Source organism: Ranitomeya variabilis, chromosome 2 (genome assembly GCF_051348905.1).
Source record: "Ranitomeya variabilis isolate aRanVar5 chromosome 2, aRanVar5.hap1, whole genome shotgun sequence".
Taxonomy (NCBI): domain Eukaryota; kingdom Metazoa; phylum Chordata; class Amphibia; order Anura; family Dendrobatidae; genus Ranitomeya; species Ranitomeya variabilis.
In genome coordinates, this window is record NC_135233.1 from 165462083 (window position 1) to 165484745 (window position 22663).

Consider the following 22663-nt stretch of genomic DNA (forward strand, 5'->3'; position numbering starts at 1 on the left):
GTTCTTTATGGCCCCATAGATGCTCCATATAATGCTCCATGCAGATGTGGCCCCATATATGCTCCATATAATGCTCCATGCAGTTCTTTATGGCCCCATAGATGCTCCATATAATGCTCCATGCAGATATGGCCCCATAGATGCTCCATATAATGCTCCATACAGTTCTTTATGGCCCCATAGATGCTCCATATAATGCTCCATGCAGTTCTTTATGGCCCCATAGATGCTCCATATAATGCTCCATGCAGTTCTTTATGGCCCCATAGATGCTCCATACAATGCTCCATTCAGTTCTTTATGGCCCCATAGATGCCCCATATAATGCTCCATGTAGTTCTTTATGGCCCCATAAATGCCCCATATAATGCTCCATGCAGTTCTTTATGGCCCCATAGATGCTCCATATAATGCTCCATGCAGTTCTTTATGGCCCCATAGATGCCCCATATAATGCTCCATGCAGTTCTTTATGGCCCCATAGATGCCCCATATAATGCTCCATGCAGTTCTTTATGGCCCCATAGATGCCCCATATAATGCTCCATGCAGATATGGCCCCATAGATGCTCCATATAATGCTCCATGCAGTTCTTTATGGCCCCATAGATGCTCCATATAATGCTCCATGCAGTTCTTTATGGCCCCATAGATGCTCCATATAATGCTCCATGCAGTTCTTTATGGCCCCATGTAATGCTCCATATAATGCTCCATGCAGCTCATTATGGCCCCATAGATGCCCCATATAATGCTCCATGCAGTTCTTTATGGCCCCATAGATGCCCCATATAATGTTCCATGCAGTTATGTCCCCATAGATGCTCCATATAATGCTCCATGCAGTTATGGCCCCATAGATGCTCCATATAATGCTCCAAGCAGTTCTTTATGGCCCCATAGATGCCCCATATAATGCCCCATGCAGTTATGGCCCCATAGATGCCCCATATAATGCTCCATGCAGTTATGGCCCCATAGATGCCCCATATAATGCTCCATGCAGTTCTTTATGGCCCCATAGACGCTCCATATAGCATTGTGCCACATGTAATGCTGCTGCTGCACTAAAAAAAAAAATGACATACTCACCTCTCGTCACTGCCCGCTGCTCCTCAGCATCCCGTCTCTCCGCACTGACTGTTCAGGCAGAGGGCGGCGCGCACACTAATACGTCATCATGCCCTCTGACCTGAACAGTCACTGCAGAGGACACGGAAGACGAGGCAGCGGTGGAATGCGGAAAGGTGAATATGACATACTCACCTGCTCCAGGCGCTCCTGACGCGGTCCCTGCATGTCCCACGTCTCCGAGAGCGGCAGCTTCTTCCTGTAGTGAGCGGTCACATGGCACCGCTCATTACTGTAATGAATATACGGCTCCACCCCTATGGGAGTGGAGTCCATATTCATAACTTTAATGAGCGGTACCAGTGACCGCTGAACAGGGGAAGAAGCTGCCGTGCCCGAAGACCGTGGGACATGCGGGGACCGTGCCAGGAGCGCTGGGAGCAGGTGAGTATTTGACAGGCATCGCTCCCCCTCACCCGCCGACCCCCCCACCTTCCATGACTCGAGTATAAGCTGAGAGGGGCACTTTCAGCCCATTTTTTTGGACTGAAAATCTCGGCTTATACTCAAGTATACACTGTGTTCCAAATTATTATGCACAAAGAGTTTAGGAGTGATAAGGTTAGAATTTTTTTGTTTGTCATTTAAACTCATTGATGGTGATGTGTGTCAGGGCTCTTTATATCACTGAAAGCAATTGCAGATACCTGTGCAAATTAGTTTGGCCGGTGTGTCCAAATAAAGGCAAGACTACTTAATAAGGCTGTTCGACATTATTAAGCAGCCTACATTTTTTGCCAAAATGGGAAAGAAAAAGGATGTGTCGGCTGCTGAGAAGCAACAAATTGTGGAGTATTTAGGTCAAGGCATGACTACAATCAACATTGCCAAGACACTTCATCGTGATTATCGCACAATCAAGAAGTATGTGGCTGATTACCAGCACACACGTGTGCGTGTTGATAAGGAAAAATTGAGGACTCTTTCCAACAGGCAATTGCGTAAGGTTAAAAAAGCAGCTGCAAAAATGCCTTGTCATAGCAGCAGACAAGTTTTTTAAGCTGCTGGTGCCTCCAACGTCCCCAGAACAACAAGATGCAGGGTCCTTCAGAGGTTTGCAGCTGTGCGTAAGCCATCCTGTCGACCACCTCTATCCGCTGCATACAAGCAGAAACGGCTCCAGTGGGCCAAACGATACATGAAGACTGACTTCCAAACTGTTTTGTTCACCGATGAGTGCCATGCAACGCTCGATGGTCCAGATGGATGGAGTGGAGGATGGCTGGTTGATGGACACCCCATGAAAACACAGCTAAGGCGCCAACAAGGAGGAGGTGGAGTAATGTTTTGGGCTGGAATCATGGGGAGAGAGATTGTTTGCCCCTTTATGATCCCTGAAGGGGTAAAGATGAACTCCATAATCTATGTGGAGTTTCTACAACAACACTTCCTGCCATGGTTCAAGAGGAAGAACCGTGCTTTCCGCAGCAAGATCATTTTCATGCATGATAATGCACCGTCTCATGCTGCAAAAAACACATCTGCATCTCTGGCTGCTATGGGCATAAAAGAGGACAAACTTATGGTGTGGCCACCATCTTCCCCTGACCTCAACCCCATTGAGAACCTCTGGAGCATCATCAAAAGGAGTGTCTATGATGGCGGGAGGCGGTTCACATCTACAGTAAGCAACAGCTCTGGGAGGGTATTCTGTCCACATGCAAAACAATTGAAGCAGAAACCATCCAAAAACTGACAAATTCAATGGACGAGAGAGTTCAGAAGCTTCTTTCGAACAAGGGGTCCTATGTGCAAATGTAACATCACCTAGAATAAAGTTTTCACTTGAAAACTGTTTGATTTCATTTTGTAATAAGCTGATAATGCTTATAACTTCACAATTGACCATTTTTTTGTTCAAAATAAAAAAAAAAAGGTTGAAAACTCTGCTGTGCATAATAATTTGGAACATGCATTTTGAGTGTTTATTTTTTTTTAAAAAGATACTGTTTTCATAGGCAGTTTGTTCCAAAACATTGCAATTATGCTAGAATAGTAGATGACTGGAAAATAACAATGACTGCAATTCAGATAGGTAGTTTAGAGAAAATATAAGGAATTATTATTTGCATAATAATTTGGAACACAGTGTATACGGTAATTAACAAAAATAATCTGCAAAGGCTTCCTAAGTGTTTAAAAAGGTCCCTTAGTCTGTTTTAGTAGGCTCCACAATAATGGGGAAGACTGCTGACTTGACGATGTCCAGAAGGCAGTCATTGACACACTCCAAAAGGAAAGTACATTTTGCATTTCATTTGGAAGATCCCAGAGTCTGGAGGAAGAATGGAGAGGCACACAATCCAAGCCGCTTGAGGTCTAGTGTGAAGCTTCCACAATCAGTGATGGTTTGGGGAGCCATGTCATCTGCTGGTGTAGGTCCACTGTGTTTTATCAAGACCAAAGTCAGCGCAGCTATCTACCAGGAAATTTTAGAGCACTTCATGCTTCCCCTTGCTGTCAAGCTTTTTAGAGATGGAAATTTCATTCCCAAGCAGGACTTGGCACCTGTCCACACTGCCACAAGTACCAATACCTGATGTAAAAACAACAGTATCACTGCGATTGATTGGCCAGCAAACTCACCTGACCTTAACCCCATAGAGAATTTATGTGTTATTGTCAAGAGGAAGATGAGAGACACCAGACACAATAATACAGACGAGCTGAAGGCTGCTATCAAAGCAACCTGGGCTTCCATAACACCTCAGCAGTGCCACAGGCTGATCTCCTGTTTGCCACGCCGCATTGATGCAGTAATTCATGCAAAAGGAGCCGCGGCCAAGTATTGAGTGCATTTACTGAACATACATTTCAGTAGGCCAACATTTTGCATGTTAAAATCATTTTTCAAGCTGATATTATAAAGTATTCTAATTTACTGAGATAATGACTTTTGGGTTTTCATTGGCTGTAAGCCATAATCATCAACATTAACAGAAATAAACTCTTGAAATAGATCACTCTGTTTGTAATGACTTTATATAACATATGAGTTTCACTTTTTGTATTGAAGAACCAAAATAAATTAACTTTTTGATGATATTCTAATTTTGTGAGAAGTGCCTGCATCTGCCATTCCTCGCATTTATTACATTGAGAAATGTAGATTGTAAAAAAAGTCACAAAATAAAATTTCTGCATCAATTTTTAATCAGTAAATGACATTTAACCCAAAGTGGTAAGAAAAAGAACTTTAACTAGACCCACAAAAAACAAGCCTTCATATGGCTAAGTAGACCGAAAACTTAAAAAAAAAAGATTGAGTGTCGGAAAGCAATGACACAAAAAAGATTTTTTTTTTCCCATGAAACATGTTTATATTTTGCTAAATTACTAAAGTTATAACAACACTTATTTGGCATTGCTGTGTTTGTATCAACCCACAGAATAAAATAAACTTTTTTTTAAAACCAGTAACCAGTGGTAAAAAAAAATCTTTCTAATATAACTACAATGGTGGGAAAAAAAAATATGGCTCTTAAAATGCTGCACTGAAAAAAAAAGTTTTTTAAAATCCCAGCCTGGTCCTCATGTTTTAAAATAGTTTAGTGTTTAAGAGGTTAATGAACATCACAGGAAGAAGGTGAAATATTGAAAAAATATCTAAAATATTGCTAATTCAAGCTTTATTTCTTAGGCAAGATCAATGTTTTCCCCAGAATACTTGTTTCTCTTTAGCACTCCTTGGTTATTGCTCCTGCTGTTCTACTAATCTCAGTGTTCCCCAACTCCGGTCCTCAAGAGCCACCAACAGGTCATGTTTTGAGGATTTCCTTAGTATTGCACAGGTCATTGAATGCTTGCCTGTCCAGGTGATGCAATTATCACCTGTGCACTACTAAGGAAATCCTGAAAACATGGCCTGTTGGTGGCTCTTGAGGACCGGAGTTGGGGAACACTGTACTAATGAATGTAAAAGCCAGCAGACAAGGCTGACGCCACTGCAGCTCTCTACTTGTCACATAGCACCAGTGCCCCCTGAATTATGTGACATTATATGTATAGAAATGTATTATACGTAGGCATATTATACGTAGGCAGAGTCTGCAGAAATCGGTGTGAGTTCTTTTATCTGCTTTGACTGTTACGATGCCTAAAGTATTTGGCTGGTTCCGAATAATCTCACTTTAACCCCTCCTTCACTAAAAACTACTCTTGGTTATACTACAGGTCATGACATTTTGTTCTATTTTTTAACAATGGAAAGTTAAAAATACTAAGGAAAGGATTAGCCAAAGTAATAAAGCTGATGGGCATGCAGCCAAGTCCGGCTAGTAGCACCATATTAGTACTTTAAATCTAACATTTACAACATCCACAGAATTATACCTTTGAATTTAGGTAAATTGCCCCATGTATGCCCAATTTCCTAAGCAGTCTGTTCTTGTGACCTTTATGTACACCTACGGTTAAAGTGAACTGCTGCTTTTGAAGTCATGTTATAAATGGCTTCTTCGGGCGATGTTAGTCTAATGTGTATGGGGGGGCTTTACAATGGCATTTACTTAAAATGTCATTTGCTCTTCTATTGTAAAGCTCAACCACATCCGGCCTATAATTCCTAGGGCAGGAAGATCAAACCAATAAGCATTTGACATCTTGAGAAGCCAGCGGGTGCATCATGGTGTGACATATCAGTGAGCGCAGCCTGAATAACCTGCATATGCTGGATGGCTATAGTAGCACCACTCTGCGGCACACTTACCTGTGACACTGTGCCAGGATGAGCTTCTATTTCACATTCTAGCTACTGTCAGATTTATTTCATTACTGTACACTTCCTACTGTATAGGACCCCAAAGAAGCTCCGGTCCCCTCACCATAGAAAGCAAGTCTGCCTTCTCAGTGGCTTTTGTTGATTTTGCTGTGCAAGGATTTTTTTCTGTAATACTTATATATTCTTATTTTGATTTTGGTATAGCAACAACATTTGTCTTGAAGCAGGTACTAATTTTCGATAGAGATGCAGCCTCATGTTACAATATTTCTAAGGTATAATGCTCTATAACACGTACGTTTTGTGAGGGCGACGGAGCAGTGAGTACACTGTTTGTTTTTATTTTCATTTCAAGAAGAACGTTTATCAAATTTTTCATGTTGAACTGGCACTAGCCAGTCACTGATCTCCGTGCACGATGACATCATTGCACTAGCCAGTCACTGATCTCTGTGCACGATGACATTATTGCACTAGCCAGTCACTGATCTCCGTGCACGATGACGTCATTGCACTAGCCAGTCACTGATCTCTGTGCACGATGACATTATTGCACTAGCCAGTCACTGATCTCCGTGCACGATGACATCATTGCACTAGCCAGTCACTGATCTCTGTGCACGATGACATTATTGCACTAGCCAGTCACTGATCTCCGTGCACGATGACATCATTGCACTAGCCAGTCACTGATCTCTGTGCACGATGACATTATTGCACTAGCCAGTCACTGATCTCCGTGCACGATGACATCATTGCACTAGCCAGTCACTGATCTCTGTGCACGATGACATTATTGCACTAGCCAGTCACTGATCTCCGTGCACGATGACATTATTGCACTAGCCAGTCACTGATCTCCGTGCACGATGACATCATTGCACTAGCCAGTCACTGATCTCTGTGCACGATGACATCATTGCACTAGCCAGTCACTGATCTCCGTGCACGATGACGTCATTGCACTAGCCAGTCACTGATCTCTGTGCACGATGACATTATTGCACTAGCCAGTCACTGATCTCCGTGCACGATGACATCATTGCACTAGCCAGTCACTGATCTCTGTGCACGATGACATTATTGCACTAGCCAGTCACTGATCTCCGTGCACGATGACATTATTGCACTAGCCAGTCACTGATCTCCGTGCACGATGACATCATTGCACTAGCCAGTCACTGATCTCTGTGCACGATGACATCATTGCACTAGCCAGTCACCGAGCTCAGGACAGTCAGTATGTGGTGAGGGGCAGCACAGCTGAGTTTAGCTGTGTTACATTGCAAACCATTCTGTCAGTGCTCCTCCTCTCATAGCACTGTTACTTTTGCTGTACTACCCCCCCAACTTCCCTCCCCTACACCTCCACTCAGCCTGTATGACTGCTCAAAGGTGCCAGTAATCACATGTGTCTGTTGTGCTCAGGATATATTTCTTTGTTCTCACTGCAGAGCAATTTACAAGTTGTTGAGAGCACAATGTACACGAGTGAGATTACTGACCGCTTTGACCTCTCATCTCAGGCAGTAGATGGGAGGAGGGGCACTACACCAGATGTGACAGTACTGTGCGAGGAGAACTGATAGAGTATGGAACATGACAGAGCTAAACTTTACTGTGCTGTTTCTCCCACCACACTGACTCTTGGAACCTTATCTAAAAGGTGATGGTTATCTGTGCTCTACTCCCAGCACTTTCTAATCATGCAGGAAGTTAGACCAGGAGATCAGAGCTGTTTATCATTACATCTCACTCATTGAGAAACTGCTCTAAGCTGGGGCGTGTTCTTCTTTCCCCAGTGTGTTGTTGTCTGCTTATGATTGGTCAGCGTCTTACAGGGAAAGTAAGTACATCCCCTGGAGAAACCTATTTGATTACACCCACTTGGACTTAACATAAATTAACTCATTATTGGCCAAATGCTTTACCTGCTAATATCTTTGCAATGGAGAGGTGAAATAAAATAAAATAAAAAACATTAACCCTTTATTTCACTGTGTAGCCACAATTACATCGTGTGTCCAATTCGACATGAAAAATGTTATGAAAAGTCTTCTTTAATGCCACTTGTTTATTGTCTATCATTACCTAAGTGAAGATCAAATGGAGAGGAGATTGTATATGTCTGCAGCTTCTTCTATGAAGACTATTGTAGTTGTGAAAATAAACTTGCATGCCATCTTACTGATAGGTGAGAGTCTCAAAGTCCTACAACTATCAGACATTTATGACATATTCTATAGATAAATGGCTTTATTGGTAAAATCCCTTTAAGGCCGGAGTCACCGGATGCGATATGCTAATGGCCCTCAGCTACGGCTCTGTTGCGAGCGGGAGCCGAGTGTCATGCTCTGTGCTCAGATCCTCTCACATGAGAGAATTGCAGCACAGGTGTGGAGGAGACGGAGAAAGTAATTTCTCCATCTCCTCCATTGCTGGCATCCATGGTAATTGCACTGCTATATTTCACATGCACCCATAGACTTGTATAGGTGCCTGTGATCCGATTCAGGCAGCCATTCGCAGTCTGCTGCAATTGTTTTCGCAGATGTGAGCTGCCCCATAGTATAACACTCAGCCAAGTGTAATCCTTTTTTTTTGCATTGCACTCCGATTTATTCGCTCATGTGAGCCCTTAGGCTAAATTCATACATCTTTGTCTCAGTTTTATATATATGTAAAAATAATGTTTTTCTCTTGTGTCATCCATCTTGCCTCTGTGTTTAATCTGTTTTTTTTTTCCTCATCCGTAATAAAGACTGAAGGAGGTATACTGAATGTTTTTTTACCCATGGACTTTTAGGGTATGTGTCCATGGTCAGGATGGCTGGCGGTATCGCCGCAGCGGTGAAGCCGCTCGGCGCTAAGCCCCGCCCCCTTTCTGGGACGCGATCATGCCGGATGTGTTAACTGTACACATCCCGGATGATCGCTCTCTCCCATAGGGCCCTGTGATATGCCTTGCGGGGACGCTGCGTCCCTGCAAGGTGTACAGACATGCTGCGATCTGAAAAGACGCGCAGCATGTCCGGAGTCGCAGGGAAGACGGATGCGGGTTTCCACGCATAGTGGACACGGGATTTCCAAAAATCCCCTCCACTATGCTGGAACATCTGGACGCTGCGTGTTTGACGCTGCAGCTCTGCGCAGGGTCAAACACGCAGCGTTTACTGACCGTGGAAACTCACCCTTAGGCTGCGTGTCCACGATCAGGATGGCCGGCGGTATCGCCGGAGCGGCGAAGCCGCTCGGTGCTAAGCCCCGCCCCCTTTCTGGGACGCGATGATGCCGGATGTGTACTGTACACATCCGGGATCATCGCACCCCTCGCCATAGGGCCCTGTGATATTACCTGCGGCGACGCAGCGTCGCCGCAGGTAGCACGGGCATGCTGCAATCTGAAAAGACGCGCAGCATGTCCGGAGTCGCAGGCCCGCCGCGTGCGGGTTTCCACGCATAGTGGACACGGGATTTCTAAAAATCCCCTCCACTATGCTGGAACATCTGGACGCTGCGTGTTTGACGCTGCAGCGTCAAACAAGCAGCGTTTACTTACCGTGGACACACGGCCTTAGGATACTTTCACTCATGGTGTTTTTGCACCAATTTTTTGGTGCGTTTTTTTTCAGGCATAAAAGAAGCTGCATTTTCCAGTTCCAGCTAAAGCAGTGAGATTTCAGAAATCTCATGCACACGCACCTATTTTTCATGACTAAATTTGAGTTTTTGAAAATCTGCAGCATGTCAATTCTTTCGGTGTTTTTTTTTTTTTACCCATTGAAAGTATTGAGAAATTGCAAAAACGTTAAAATGCAGTATGTAAATTGTGCTGAATTTTACAGGTTTTTGATGAATAAAACTAACTTTATTACCATGTACTGTAGACAAATCAATCATACTTGTGATTAGCCTAAAAATGCAGCAACAAAAAATATGCTGCAAAAACGAAACAGCAAATGTAGCAAATGGCTGCGTGTTATGTGCATCATTTTTACTGCCAAGAGTGAAGGTTTCCGCTGCAGAAAAAATGCTGCATGTGAACATACTCTTAAAAGGAACCTGTCACCTGAATTTGGCGGGACCAGTTTTGGGTCATATGGGCGGGGTTTTCGGGTGTTTGATTCACCCTTTCCTTACCCGCTGGCTCCATGCTGGCCGCAATATTGGATTGAAGTTCATGTTGTGTCCTCCGGAGTACACACCTGCACAAGGCAATATTGCCTTGCGCTGGCGTGTACTCCGGAGGACAGGGAATGAACTTCAATCCAATATTGCGGCCAGCATGGAGCCAGCGGGTAAGGAAAGGGTGAATTAAACACCTGAAAACCCCGCCCATATGACCCAAAACTGGTCCCGCCAAATTCAGGTAACAGGTTCCCTTTAAGGAAGAGCTTTCACTGGAATTTTTTAAAATTTAAACTGAGTACTTGCTCCAATTGGTGCTGCTCCAATTATCCAGGAACAGTTTTGTGGGTTTTTTTTATGTTCCCCCATTTAAAAATTATGACCTGTTAATAAATTAGATGCAAGTTTTCCCTTCATCAGCTGGACATACACCATAAAAGTTCTCTGTGGGCATTTGCTTTTTCTCCTCTATGACAGGAGTTCTGTGGTATATGTCCAGTTAAATTTAAATTTTTCATTGCCAGGGGTTATAATTTGGAATGGAGGTGAAGAGAAAAAAATAGGAAAACTGTTCAGTAATCAGTGAAACAATAGCAATTGGAGAAGCTACTCCGTTTACATGAAAACAAACAGTGAAATGTCCTCTTCAAGAACAAATTAAATAAGGTTAAAAAACTAAAGCAAAAAGTATCTCTTTTATTTCTTATCTAAGTTTAGCAGATCCTCATAGACTTGGAATGGGTTGTCCTCTTTTGGTAAAGTGGTCCCCAAAGTGTGTAACCACAAAAAAACAAAAGATAGCTCACCTGAATATCGGCTATTCCACACCTGTTCCTGCACGGAAAAGTTGAGCACTCAGTCCACAGAAAAATCGATGAATCCAGCAGGAATGTAGTAAAATCACTAAATTTATTTCTTCATTTTTTTTTTTTTTAAAAGGAAAGGGTTGTATCCTATGGTACACCACTTGTAAATAAGTTATACTTTCTTACAGCATTATGCACACATGGCAGCGTTCTTCCGACGTGTTTCGACTAACGTCTTAATCATGGTGATTCATGAAGAAAATTAAGAAATAAATTTAGTGATTTTACTACATTCCTGCTGGATTCATCGATTTTTCCAAAGTGTTTCAACTAACGTCTTAATCATGGTGATTCATGAAGAAATTGAAGATATAAATTTAGTGATTTTACTACATTCCTGCTGGATTCATCGATTTTTCTAAAGTGTGCAAAGTACAGAAAATAACAAACTCATCAGGTACTCACGCTTACTGAGTCCAGTTCTGACTTGTAGCCGCTGTTGTGGTCCAGAGGTTGTGACTAGAGAGGTGATATCAGCAACAAGTATCACAACTCTAGCCAGTCACTGAGCCCAGAGTGCGATGACATCATTGCACTAGCCAGTCACTGAGCCCAGTGTGCGATGACATCATTGCACTAGCCAGTCACTGAGCCCAGTGTGCGATGACATTATTGCACTAGCCAGTCACTGAGCCCAGTGCGCGATGACATCATTGCACTAGCCAGTCACTGAGCTCAGTGTGCGATGACATCATTGCACTAACCACTTACTGAGCTCAGTGTGCGATGACATTATTGCACTAGCCAGTCACTGAGCCCAGTGCGCGATGACATCATTGCACTAGCCACTTACTGAGCTCAGTGTGTGATGACATTATTGCACTAGCCAGTCACTGAGCTCAGTGTGCGATGACATCATTGCACTAGCCACTTACTGAGCTCAGTGTGTGATGACATTATTGCACTAGCCAGTCACTGAGCCCAGTGTGCGATGACATCATTGCACTAGCCAGTCACTGAGCTCAGTGTGCGATGACATCATTGCACTAACCACTTACTGAGCTCAGTGTGCGATGACATTATTGCACTAGCCAGTCACTGAGCCCAGTGTGCGATGACATTATTGCACTAGCCATTCACTGAGCCCAGTGCGCGATGACATCATTGCACTAGCCAGTCACTGAGCTCAGTGTGCGATGACATCATTGCACTAGCCACTTATTGAGCTCAGTGTGCGATGACATTATTGCACTAGCCAGTCACTGAGCCCAGTGTGCGATGACATTATTGCACTAGCCAGTCACTGAGCCCAGTGTGCGATGACATTATTGCACTAGCCAGTCACTGAGCCCAGAGTGCGATGACATCATTGCACTAGCCAGTCACTGAGCCCAGTGTGCGATGACATCATTGCACTAGCCAGTCACTGAGCCCAGTGTGCGATGACATTATTGCACTAGCCAGTCACTGAGCCCAGTGCGCGATGACATCATTGCACTAGCCAGTCACTGAGCCCAGTGTGCGATGACATCATTGCACTAGCCAGTCACTGAGCCCAGTGTGCGATGACATTATTGCACTAGCCAGTCACTGAGCCCAGTGCGCGATGACATCATTGCACTAGCCAGTCACTGAGCTCAGTGTGCGATGACATCATTGCACTAGCCACTTACTGAGCTCAGTGTGTGATGACATTATTGCACTAGCCAGTCACTGAGCCCAGTGCGCGATGACATCATTGCACTAGCCACTTACTGAGCTCAGTGTGTGATGACATTATTGCACTAGCCAGTCACTGAGCCCAGTGTGCGATGACATTATTGCACTAGCCAGTCACTGAGCCCAGTGCGCGATGACATCATTGCACTAGCCACTTACTGAGCTCAGTGTGTGATGACATTATTGCACTAGCCAGTCACTGAGCCCAGTGTGCGATGACATTATTGCACTAGCCAGTCACTGAGCTCAGTGTGCGATGACATCATTGCACTAGCCACTTACTGAGCTCAGTGTGTGATGACATTATTGCACTAGCCAGTCACTGAGCTCAGTGTGCGATGACATTATTGCACTAGCCAGTCACTGAGCCCAGTGTGCGATGACATCATTGCACTAGCCAGTCACTGAGCCCAGTGTGCGATGACATTATTGCACTAGCCAGTCACTGAGCCCAGTGCGCGATGACATCATTGCACTAGCCAGTCACTGAGCTCAGTGTGCGATGACATCATTGCACTAACCACTTACTGAGCTCAGTGTGCGATGACATTATTGCACTAGCCAGTCACTGAGCCCAGTGCGCGATGACATCATTGCACTAGCCAGTCACTGAGCTCAGTGTGCGATGACATCATTGCACTAACCACTTACTGAGCTCAGTGTGCGATGACATTATTGCACTAGCCAGTCACTGAGCCCAGTGTGCGATGACATTATTGCACTAGCCAGTCACTGAGCCCAGTGTGCGATGACATTATTGCACTAGCCATTCACTGAGCCCAGTGCGCGATGACATCATTGCACTAGCCAGTCACTGAGCTCAGTGTGCGATGACATCATTGCACTAGCCACTTATTGAGCTCAGTGTGCGATGACATTATTGCACTAGCCAGTCACTGAGCCCAGTGTGCGATGACATTATTGCACTAGCCAGTCACTGAGCCCAGTGTGCGATGACATTATTGCACTAGCCAGTCACTGAGCCCAGTGCGCGATGACATCATTGCACTAGCCAGTCACTGAGCTCAGTGTGCGATGACATCATTGCACTGCACTAACCACTTACTGAGCTCAGTGTGCGATGACATTATTGCACTAGCCAGTCACTGAGCCCAGTGCGCGATGACATCATTGCACTAGCCAGTCACTGAGCTCAGTGTGCGATGACATCATTGCACTAACCACTCACTGAGCTCAGTGTGCGATGACATTATTGCACTAGCCAGTCACTGAGCCCAGTGTGCGATGACATTATTGCACTAGCCACTTATTGAGCTCAGTGTGCGATGACATTATTGCACTAGCCAGTCACTGAGCCCAGTGCGCGATGACATCATTGCACTAGCCAGTCACTGAGCTCAGTGTGCGATGACATCATTGCACTAACCACTCACTGAGCTCAGTGTGCGATGACATTATTGCACTAGCCAGTCACTGAGCCCAGTGTGCGATGACATTATTGCACTAGCCAGTCACTGAGCCCAGTGCGCGATGACATCATTGCACTAGCCAGTCACTGAGCTCAGTGTGCGATGACATCATTGCACTAGCCACTTATTGAGCTCAGTGTGCGATGACATTATTGCACTAGCCAGTCACTGAGCCCAGTGTGCGATGACATTATTGCACTAGCCAGTCACTGAGCCCAGTGTGCGATGACATTATTGCACTAGCCAGTCACTGAGCCCAGTGCGCGATGACATCATTGCACTAGCCACTTACTGAGCTCAGTGTGCGATGACATCATTGCACTAACCACTTACTGAGCTCAGTGTGCGATGACATTATTGCACTAGCCAGTCACTGAGCCCAGTGTGCGATGACATTATTGCACTAGCCAGTCACTGAGCCCAGTGTGCGATGACATTATTGCACTAGCCATTCACTGAGCCCAGTGCGCGATGACATCATTGCACTAGCCAGTCACTGAGCTCAGTGTGCGATGACATCATTGCACTAGCCACTTATTGAGCTCAGTGTGCGATGACATTATTGCACTAGCCAGTCACTGAGCCCAGTGTGCGATGACATTATTGCACTAGCCAGTCACTGAGCCCAGTGTGCGATGACATTATTGCACTAGCCAGTCACTGAGCCCAGTGCGCGATGACATCATTGCACTAGCCAGTCACTGAGCTCAGTGTGCGATGACATCATTGCACTGCACTAACCACTTACTGAGCTCAGTGTGCGATGACATTATTGCACTAGCCAGTCACTGAGCCCAGTGCGCGATGACATCATTGCACTAGCCAGTCACTGAGCTCAGTGTGCGATGACATCATTGCACTAACCACTCACTGAGCTCAGTGTGCGATGACATTATTGCACTAGCCAGTCACTGAGCCCAGTGTGCGATGACATTATTGCACTAGCCACTTATTGAGCTCAGTGTGCGATGACATTATTGCACTAGCCAGTCACTGAGCCCAGTGCGCGATGACATCATTGCACTAGCCAGTCACTGAGCTCAGTGTGCGATGACATCATTGCACTAACCACTCACTGAGCTCAGTGTGCGATGACATTATTGCACTAGCCAGTCACTGAGCCCAGTGTGCGATGACATTATTGCACTAGCCAGTCACTGAGCCCAGTGCGCGATGACATCATTGCACTAGCCAGTCACTGAGCTCAGTGTGCGATGACATCATTGCACTAGCCACTTATTGAGCTCAGTGTGCGATGACATTATTGCACTAGCCAGTCACTGAGCCCAGTGTGCGATGACATTATTGCACTAGCCAGTCACTGAGCCCAGTGTGCGATGACATTATTGCACTAGCCAGTCACTGAGCCCAGTGCGCGATGACATCATTGCACTAGCCAGTCACTGAGCTCAGTGTGCGATGACATCATTGCACTGCACTAACCACTTACTGAGCTCAGTGTGCGATGACATTATTGCACTAGCCAGTCACTGAGCCCAGTGCGCGATGACATCATTGCACTAGCCAGTCACTGAGCTCAGTGTGCGATGACATCATTGCACTGCACTAACCACTTACTGAGCTCAGTGTGCGATGACATTATTGCACTAGCCAGTCACTGAGCCCAGTGCGCGATGACATCATTGCACTAGCCAGTCACTGAGCTCAGTGTGCGATGACATTATTGCACTAGCCAGTCACTGAGCTCAGTGTGCGATGACATTATTGCACTAGCCAGTCACTGAGCCCAGTGTGCGATGACATTATTGCACTAGCCACTCACTGAGCTCAGTGTGCGATGACATTATTGCACTAGCCAGTCACTGAGCCCAGTGTGCGATGACATTATTGCACTAGCCAGTCACTGAGCCCAGTGTGCGATGACATCATTGCACTAGCCACTTACTGAGCCCAGTACGCGATGACATCATTGCACTAGCCACTTACTGAGCTCAGTGGCCCAGACAGAGCCAAAAAATGGATGAGGATAGGACATGATCTGAGTCTCACGGAACAGATTTGTTTTTAAACTGATGTGTGTATGGATCAATTAAACTATATGGGTCTGTGTTCTGACCGTGTGTGAATGTAGCCTTACATAAATAACAACATAACTTTATGGACACAAACACCACTATCTGATGTTTTGTTTTGGATTGTAGTAGAAAATTGTCTGTGTGAACACCGTGTAAGATGTGGCAAGCTACAAAAGTGAAATGTAATGAGTATGGTCATGTCTTCACAACGTGTACTATGCAGAAAACATAATGTCAAATATTGTATCGTTACAGGTGAAGGAAGTAACAAAAGATTCCAGCTTTCCAGTGCTCTACAATATATCAGTACCTTCTTATACATATGCTATCAGTCATCTCAATCCATTCACCAAGTACAACATTACAGTTTCCTGCATGAATGAAGTAGGATGGTCCTCGCCAAGTTCCTGGATTGTGGATAAGACAACAGAAGGAGGTGAGTGCCATTACGATCCAGCTTGGAACTTCTTGTAATAGCAGAAAAGACAAAAACATATCATAAAATACCCACACTGAGCATACTGATCACGTTTTTTTCAAAGTGCAATCCCAGTTACAGGAAATATGTCAGCACATTTTTCCTATGTAATCTGAGGGGGGATTTTCTGTAGGCAATTTTGTAAGTCTGGACTCACATGTACAGTATAGCCAGAATCTAGCAAAAAGGGAATAATGTAAAGGAAAAGTTGGGTCTTTTGTGCTTGACTGCGTGTGTGATTCCAGCAAAAAGAGGAGATGCAGCCTCATCGGTGGTCATCTAAGTTTTCCATGCTATTCCCCCTTAAGCGTTCTGCAGAAAGGTGGGGGTCTGAGTCCCGAGTCCCACCAATCGTTCAATAGACTGCTCACAAGCGCTAGCTCCTGCACATAGCAGCACTTGGCTCCTGAATGATGGCACAGACAGAGCGGTGTACAGGCTCAGTAATAATGAGTCCATTTACGGCGCTGTTTGAGTTTTCATGCCTGACCTGCTGCCACCTTGCAGAAGTGAGCTCTTGTGAGCTGTCTATTGAGCAATCAGTGAGGGTCTCAAGACTCAGATCACACCTATCTGCAGCACGTTTCATGGGAAGATATCATCAGTAAATAACTTCTTGTTTTAATCAGATTTTTGTGTTTTATGTAATTTTTTTTTTAAAATGCTGGCAATGCTGGTTTATCATATCATGGTCTTAATTAAGAGAAAAAAGTAATCTTGTGATTTTCACACTCGCCACAGAGGCTTTTTTAGGCTCAAACTTCATGTCCTTTCAAGAAGAGTTTACAGAAGTTTTCTTATCAGCAGAGGCAGGATTACAATCACTGGTAACATTTTGGTGCACACAAAATCACCATTGTTACTGTGTACATGTGTTGTTTCCTGAAACAATATTAAGTTATGGTCTTGAAAATGTTGTGAAAATTGCAAGATTTATATTTTTTTATTTTAAGATAGATGGGGATAAGTAAAAAAAAAAATTCCTAAAAATATTTAAAGAATAATGTTTGCACAAAAACCTGATTTAAACAATAGGTAATTTCCTGATGATGGCTTCGCTTTAAGGGGAAAGATATTTAAAAGGGACTTACAAATATGGGTTAGTTTGCAAGGTAATAGCGTTCTGAACCTGCCTGACTAATTCACTTTTAACCCCGGAGCTCTCAGTGAGGGCGCCAGGCAGGCTCAGAACGCTGTTGACCTGCTGATTAACCCCATATCTGCAGGTCAATAGCGTATTTTCACATGACCAGTTCCCTTTAAAAATGATAGCTTTACTTTAAACTAGCTTTTCAGCAACTGATGACAGCTAGAATCATATTCAAAGCTGACCGAGCCAATATGGCGGCCTTTCCTGTTGTCGTTTTTGCCAAATACTTGCAAAAACAAATCAGAAAAATGACAATATCTCTTCAAGTAAAATAAGATGCAATTGTCAAGAATCGTTCTAAAATGGAAAAATTTAAAACAGGAAACCTACAATGATTAATTTTCTTTTTATCAAAATGCGCTGAGTTCTGAAAAGACTTTGATGTCTGAAGTGCAGAATGTGAATGGAGGCAGATTAATGGCATGTCACTGCTAAGATGCAAAAGTATTCCATTTAATAATGCAAAATGTTGTTTTTAGCTCCGTCCGCTGCTCCGGAGAACATCACAGTGACTGTAAATGGCTCATACTCCCTTACAGTCACATGGACGCAGCCTCCTCTCAGTGCTGCTAATGGAGCTCTCCTGGGTTATAAAGTGAAGCTCATATGGAAAGGCAGTGGAAATAAAGTAAGGAAAATTCATTTTGATAATTGTGTTTTTTAGTTCTCCATGTTTGTAAATTATAAAGCGGTTGTCTAGATCTGAAATAATTGGTAAAAAATTATACTTCCCAACCCAGCCCCACTCCTCCATAGAAAGCGCCGCTGCTGTTGGGATCGGCATCCAGTGTGGGTTTCCCAGCCCGTCAGAAACTGCTGATCAGATGCAGTGTTCACATTTTATCAACTTCTACTTCAACAAAATGGGAAGACCGATTTTCTCATTACTAAAGGTAACGTTACACTAAACGATTTACCAATGATCACGACCAGCGATACGACCTGGCCGTGATCGTTGGTAAGTCGTTGTGTGGTCGCTGGAGAGCTGTCACACAGACAGCTCTCCAGCGACCAACGATGCCGAGGTCCCCGGGTAACCAGGGTAAACATCGGGTTACTAAGCGCAGGGCCGCGCTTAGTAACCCGATGTTTACCCTGGTTACCATTGTAAATGTAAAGAAAAAAAAACCACTACATACTTACATTCCGGTGTCTGTCACGTCCCTCGCCGTCAGCTTCCCGCACTGACTGTGAGCGCCGGCCGTAAAGCAGAGCACAGCGGTGACATCACCGCTGTGCTCTGCTTTTACTTTACGGCCGGCTGTGCTCTGCTTTTACTTTACGTCACCGCTGTGCTCTGCTTTTACTTTACGGCCGGCGCTCACAGTCAGTGCGGGAAGCTGACGGCGAGGGACGTGACAGACACCGGAATGTAAGTATGTAGTGTTTTTTTTTTTACATTTACAATGGTAACTAGGGTAAACATCGGGTTACTAAACGCGGCCCTGCGCTTAGTAACCCGATGTTTACCCTGGTTACAAGCGAACACATCGCTGGATCGGTGTCACACACCGATCCAGCGATGACAGCGGGAGATCCAGCGACAAAATAAAGTTCTGGACTTCTAGCTCCGACCAGCGATGTCACAGCAGGATCCTGATCGCTGCTGCGTGTCAAACACAACGAGATCGCTATCCAGGACGCTGCAACATCACGGATCGTCGTCGTTCTCGTTGGAAAGTTGCTCAGCGTGACGGTACCTTAAGTTAGGAGATGACAATTGGTGCTTTTAAAATTCTAAAAGGAGATTAGGAAGGAGAAGCTAGAGGCAGACACTGCTGCAGGTTCTACTGAAATGACCTTTACAGTTCTCCATAGAATGAGCACCAACCGTTATCTCAGTAATGGGAAAATCTATATTCACTGAAGACTTTACCCCTGAAATGAAAATTTTGAGAATAATTGATCAATCCAGGAAAAGAAAGAAGCAGATTTCTCTGATAAGATTTATCACAAAGTTTCTAATTCTTATGCGTACAATTGATTTAATAAAAGAATGTGAAACGACGGTTACTCTTTAATGGCCATGCACACATGTAGCAAAACAGAAGCCATTAAAGATGCCAAGTTTGGACGTCACTCCTATCTTATGGATAGGTTCTTGATCCTGGAGGTCTGACGGCTGGGACATCTAGGGATCTGAGCGATTCGCTCTAAAAAACCCTGTCTGAGTGGAGATTGAGCATGTGTACCCGCACACTATTCATTCCTAATGGGTATGCTGAAGACCAGGCCAGCGCAGAAGAATAAATGGTGTGAGAGTGCGCATGCTTCATTTAGACGAGGCTATTTAGAGCTCTGTTCTCAGGATTAGTGGGGATCCCAGGGGTCAGTTCTCCAGACACCCAACCATCGGGAAGATATCTTCTATCCTATAGATAGTGGATAACGTCCAAGCTTGGATACAACCCCTCTAACAATAACACTGCTTTTAGCTGCAGCCAATGTTAAATGTTAGCAAGACTGCAGGCCACATTGCAGACACACGTTGGTCTCTTCATGTGAACACAGCCCTAAAGACAGGTATAATCCAATATCTGCACAGCAGGAGTGATTGACTCCGTGCAATTGACTTCTATGGAGATCTGAAAAAATAAATGAGATCGAGAACCCTGTGGTGAGCCTTTTGGGAGCTAACATTGATGACAGATATGGAAATCTGTAGCTCATATGCTCTAGCATATTGTATATTAGAGAGATATGATTGGTGCATACATGGATTCACGAGCGCCGTTGAGTTTTCATGTTTTGGCTAGAGGCAGGCTCTGAACTGTAGACATACACTGAGGGTGAAATCACAGGTGGCAGGTTTATTGCTGACAACTTTTCCCATTGATCTGCTACATGTGAATACAGCCATATGTTTAAGTGATTAAGCTCATTGACCCCATGGAAAGTCTGTACCAGGCCCCACCATTTATGTTTTATTCATATTACCAGAGTTTTCTTGTGGGAAGAGAGGGACTTCGGGCTCCATGAGGCATCAGGGTCTTGGTGCTACTCTGACCTTTGCACTGGCCTTAGTGTGCCTATGCGGGAGATCCATTCATCATGCGTTGCCTTGGAGTGTGGTAGGAAATGCAAAGGGTCCGTGCTATTTACCTGGGGTGCATAGATCCCAGACAGCATAAGTGGGGGCAAAAATAATCAGCTGTCCGAGCCTAAAGGCTCATTTACGTCCCAATTGTGGCGTCGGCTATGTACATGCCATTTGGCGGTCATCGTTTAGGCAGGCCAACTGGAATTAACTATTAATATGCAAGAAAAAACATATTTTTAACATGCGTTTATTCTTAAGAATTTTCCACATTTGTAACACTTTTAATTGATAGGGGTGTAATACGCCCTGCATCCGAATATTGAAATGCTTTGTATTTAACAACAGGTCTATTTCTCTGTGAACGAAATGTCCACAGTGTGTAGATGAGATTTGCTAAAAGGGAAAATCCGCAAAATATGTGCAGGACGGTGACCAGAAAAATGCACACAGGAAAATTGCACACAGGAAAATTGCCCACATGAAAAATGCACACAGGAAAATTCCCCACACGGAAAATTCCCCACACAGAAAATTCCCCACACGGAAAATTCCCCACATGGAAAATTCCCCACACGGAAAATTCCCCACATGGAAAATTGCCAATTACAGCATCACAAAAGTTTCAGATCTATTATATTTCAGGTGCAAGGTGAGGATGTTCACATAATATGTGATCAACTTGTGATTTACAGTTGACCTAGTGCAAAACTGCAAAACTGATGATCTGTGGTTTGCAGCATATATATATATATATATATGTATATATATATATATATATATATATATGTATACCAGGATGCAGACATATTCACCAGGATGATGGGCATATGTACCAGTATGGGGGACATTGCTACATAATGAAGGGGGAGGGGGGCAATTCATACGTGTTTATAGAATTTAGAACACTACAGGGGCCCATACATCTGACCAATGTGTGTGTGTGTGTGGGGGGGGGGAGGGTCAAATTTCGCACTGGGGCCCATCGGACTCCACTGCAAAAGCATATCATACATTCTCAGCAAGAACACAAAGTGGTACAAGTGACAGAATCTCACCTTTCTGCTGTGCCTTCTGGGCTTCCAGGACCAAATATCTCTGCCAGCAGCAGTGATACTTTTGTGAGCACTGATAGCAGTGATGGCTCCTCTGGATCACACTGCTGCTGGTTCTGCATGTGCTGCTGCTCTGGGCTGGTGGGAGGAGTAAGGCAGAATCAGTGAGAGCAAACTAGATCTATCTAGTGCTGAGAATGACAGACTGCTGCAAATCACAGATCATCATTTTTGCAGTTTTGCACTAGGTCAACTGTAAATCACAAGTTGATCACATATTATGTGAACATCCTCACCTTGCACCTGAAAATATCATAGATCTGAAACTTTTGTGATGCTGTAATTGCCAATTTTCCATGTGGGGAATTTTCCGTGTGGGGAATTTTCCTGTGGGCATTTTTCCTGTGTGCAATTTTCCTGTGTGCATTTTTCAGGGAACCGAGTGCATCGGGGTGTAATGATGCACTTCTAGCTTCTCAGCCTCACACTGTATTTCCCACATAGCAGCACCCTCCCCTGGCTGATTGACAGGTTATTATTCCTGGTACATGGCTGTAAATGATATCTGTCAGGGTATATGTCCACGTTCAGGAAACGCTGCGTGTTTGACGCTGCGTGGGGCCGCAGCGTCAAACACGCAGCGTCCAGATGTTCCAGCATAGTGGAGGGGATTTTTTGAAATCCCGTGTCCACTATGCGTGGAAACACGCACGCGGCGGCCCTGCGACTCCGGACATGCTGCGCGTCTTTTCAGATCGCAGCATGTCCGTGTTCCTTGCGGCGACACTGCGTCGCCGCAAGGAATAACACAGGGCCCTATGCGAGGGGTGCGATGATCCCGGATGTGTACAATGAACACATCCGGCATCATCGCGTCCCAGAAGGGGGCGGGGCTTAGCACCGAGCGGCTTTGCCGCTCCGATGATACCGCCGGCCATCCTGAACGTGGACACGTACCCTAACTCTGTTTGTA

General features: G+C 44.6%; 1 protein-coding gene across 3 annotated transcripts in view; it reads left to right on the top strand.

Moving 5' to 3' along the window:
• Positions 1-22663, top strand: part of MERTK (MER proto-oncogene, tyrosine kinase) — a 215669-nt gene that overhangs the window by 107571 nt on the left and 85435 nt on the right. For all 3 annotated transcript variants that reach the window (XM_077283143.1, XM_077283142.1, XM_077283145.1), the window contains exons 7-8: positions 16226-16406; positions 18078-18226. In XM_077283143.1, coding sequence (XP_077139258.1) covers positions 16226-16406; positions 18078-18226 — 330 coding nt within the window. The remainder of the gene's footprint in view (positions 1-16225; positions 16407-18077; positions 18227-22663) is intronic.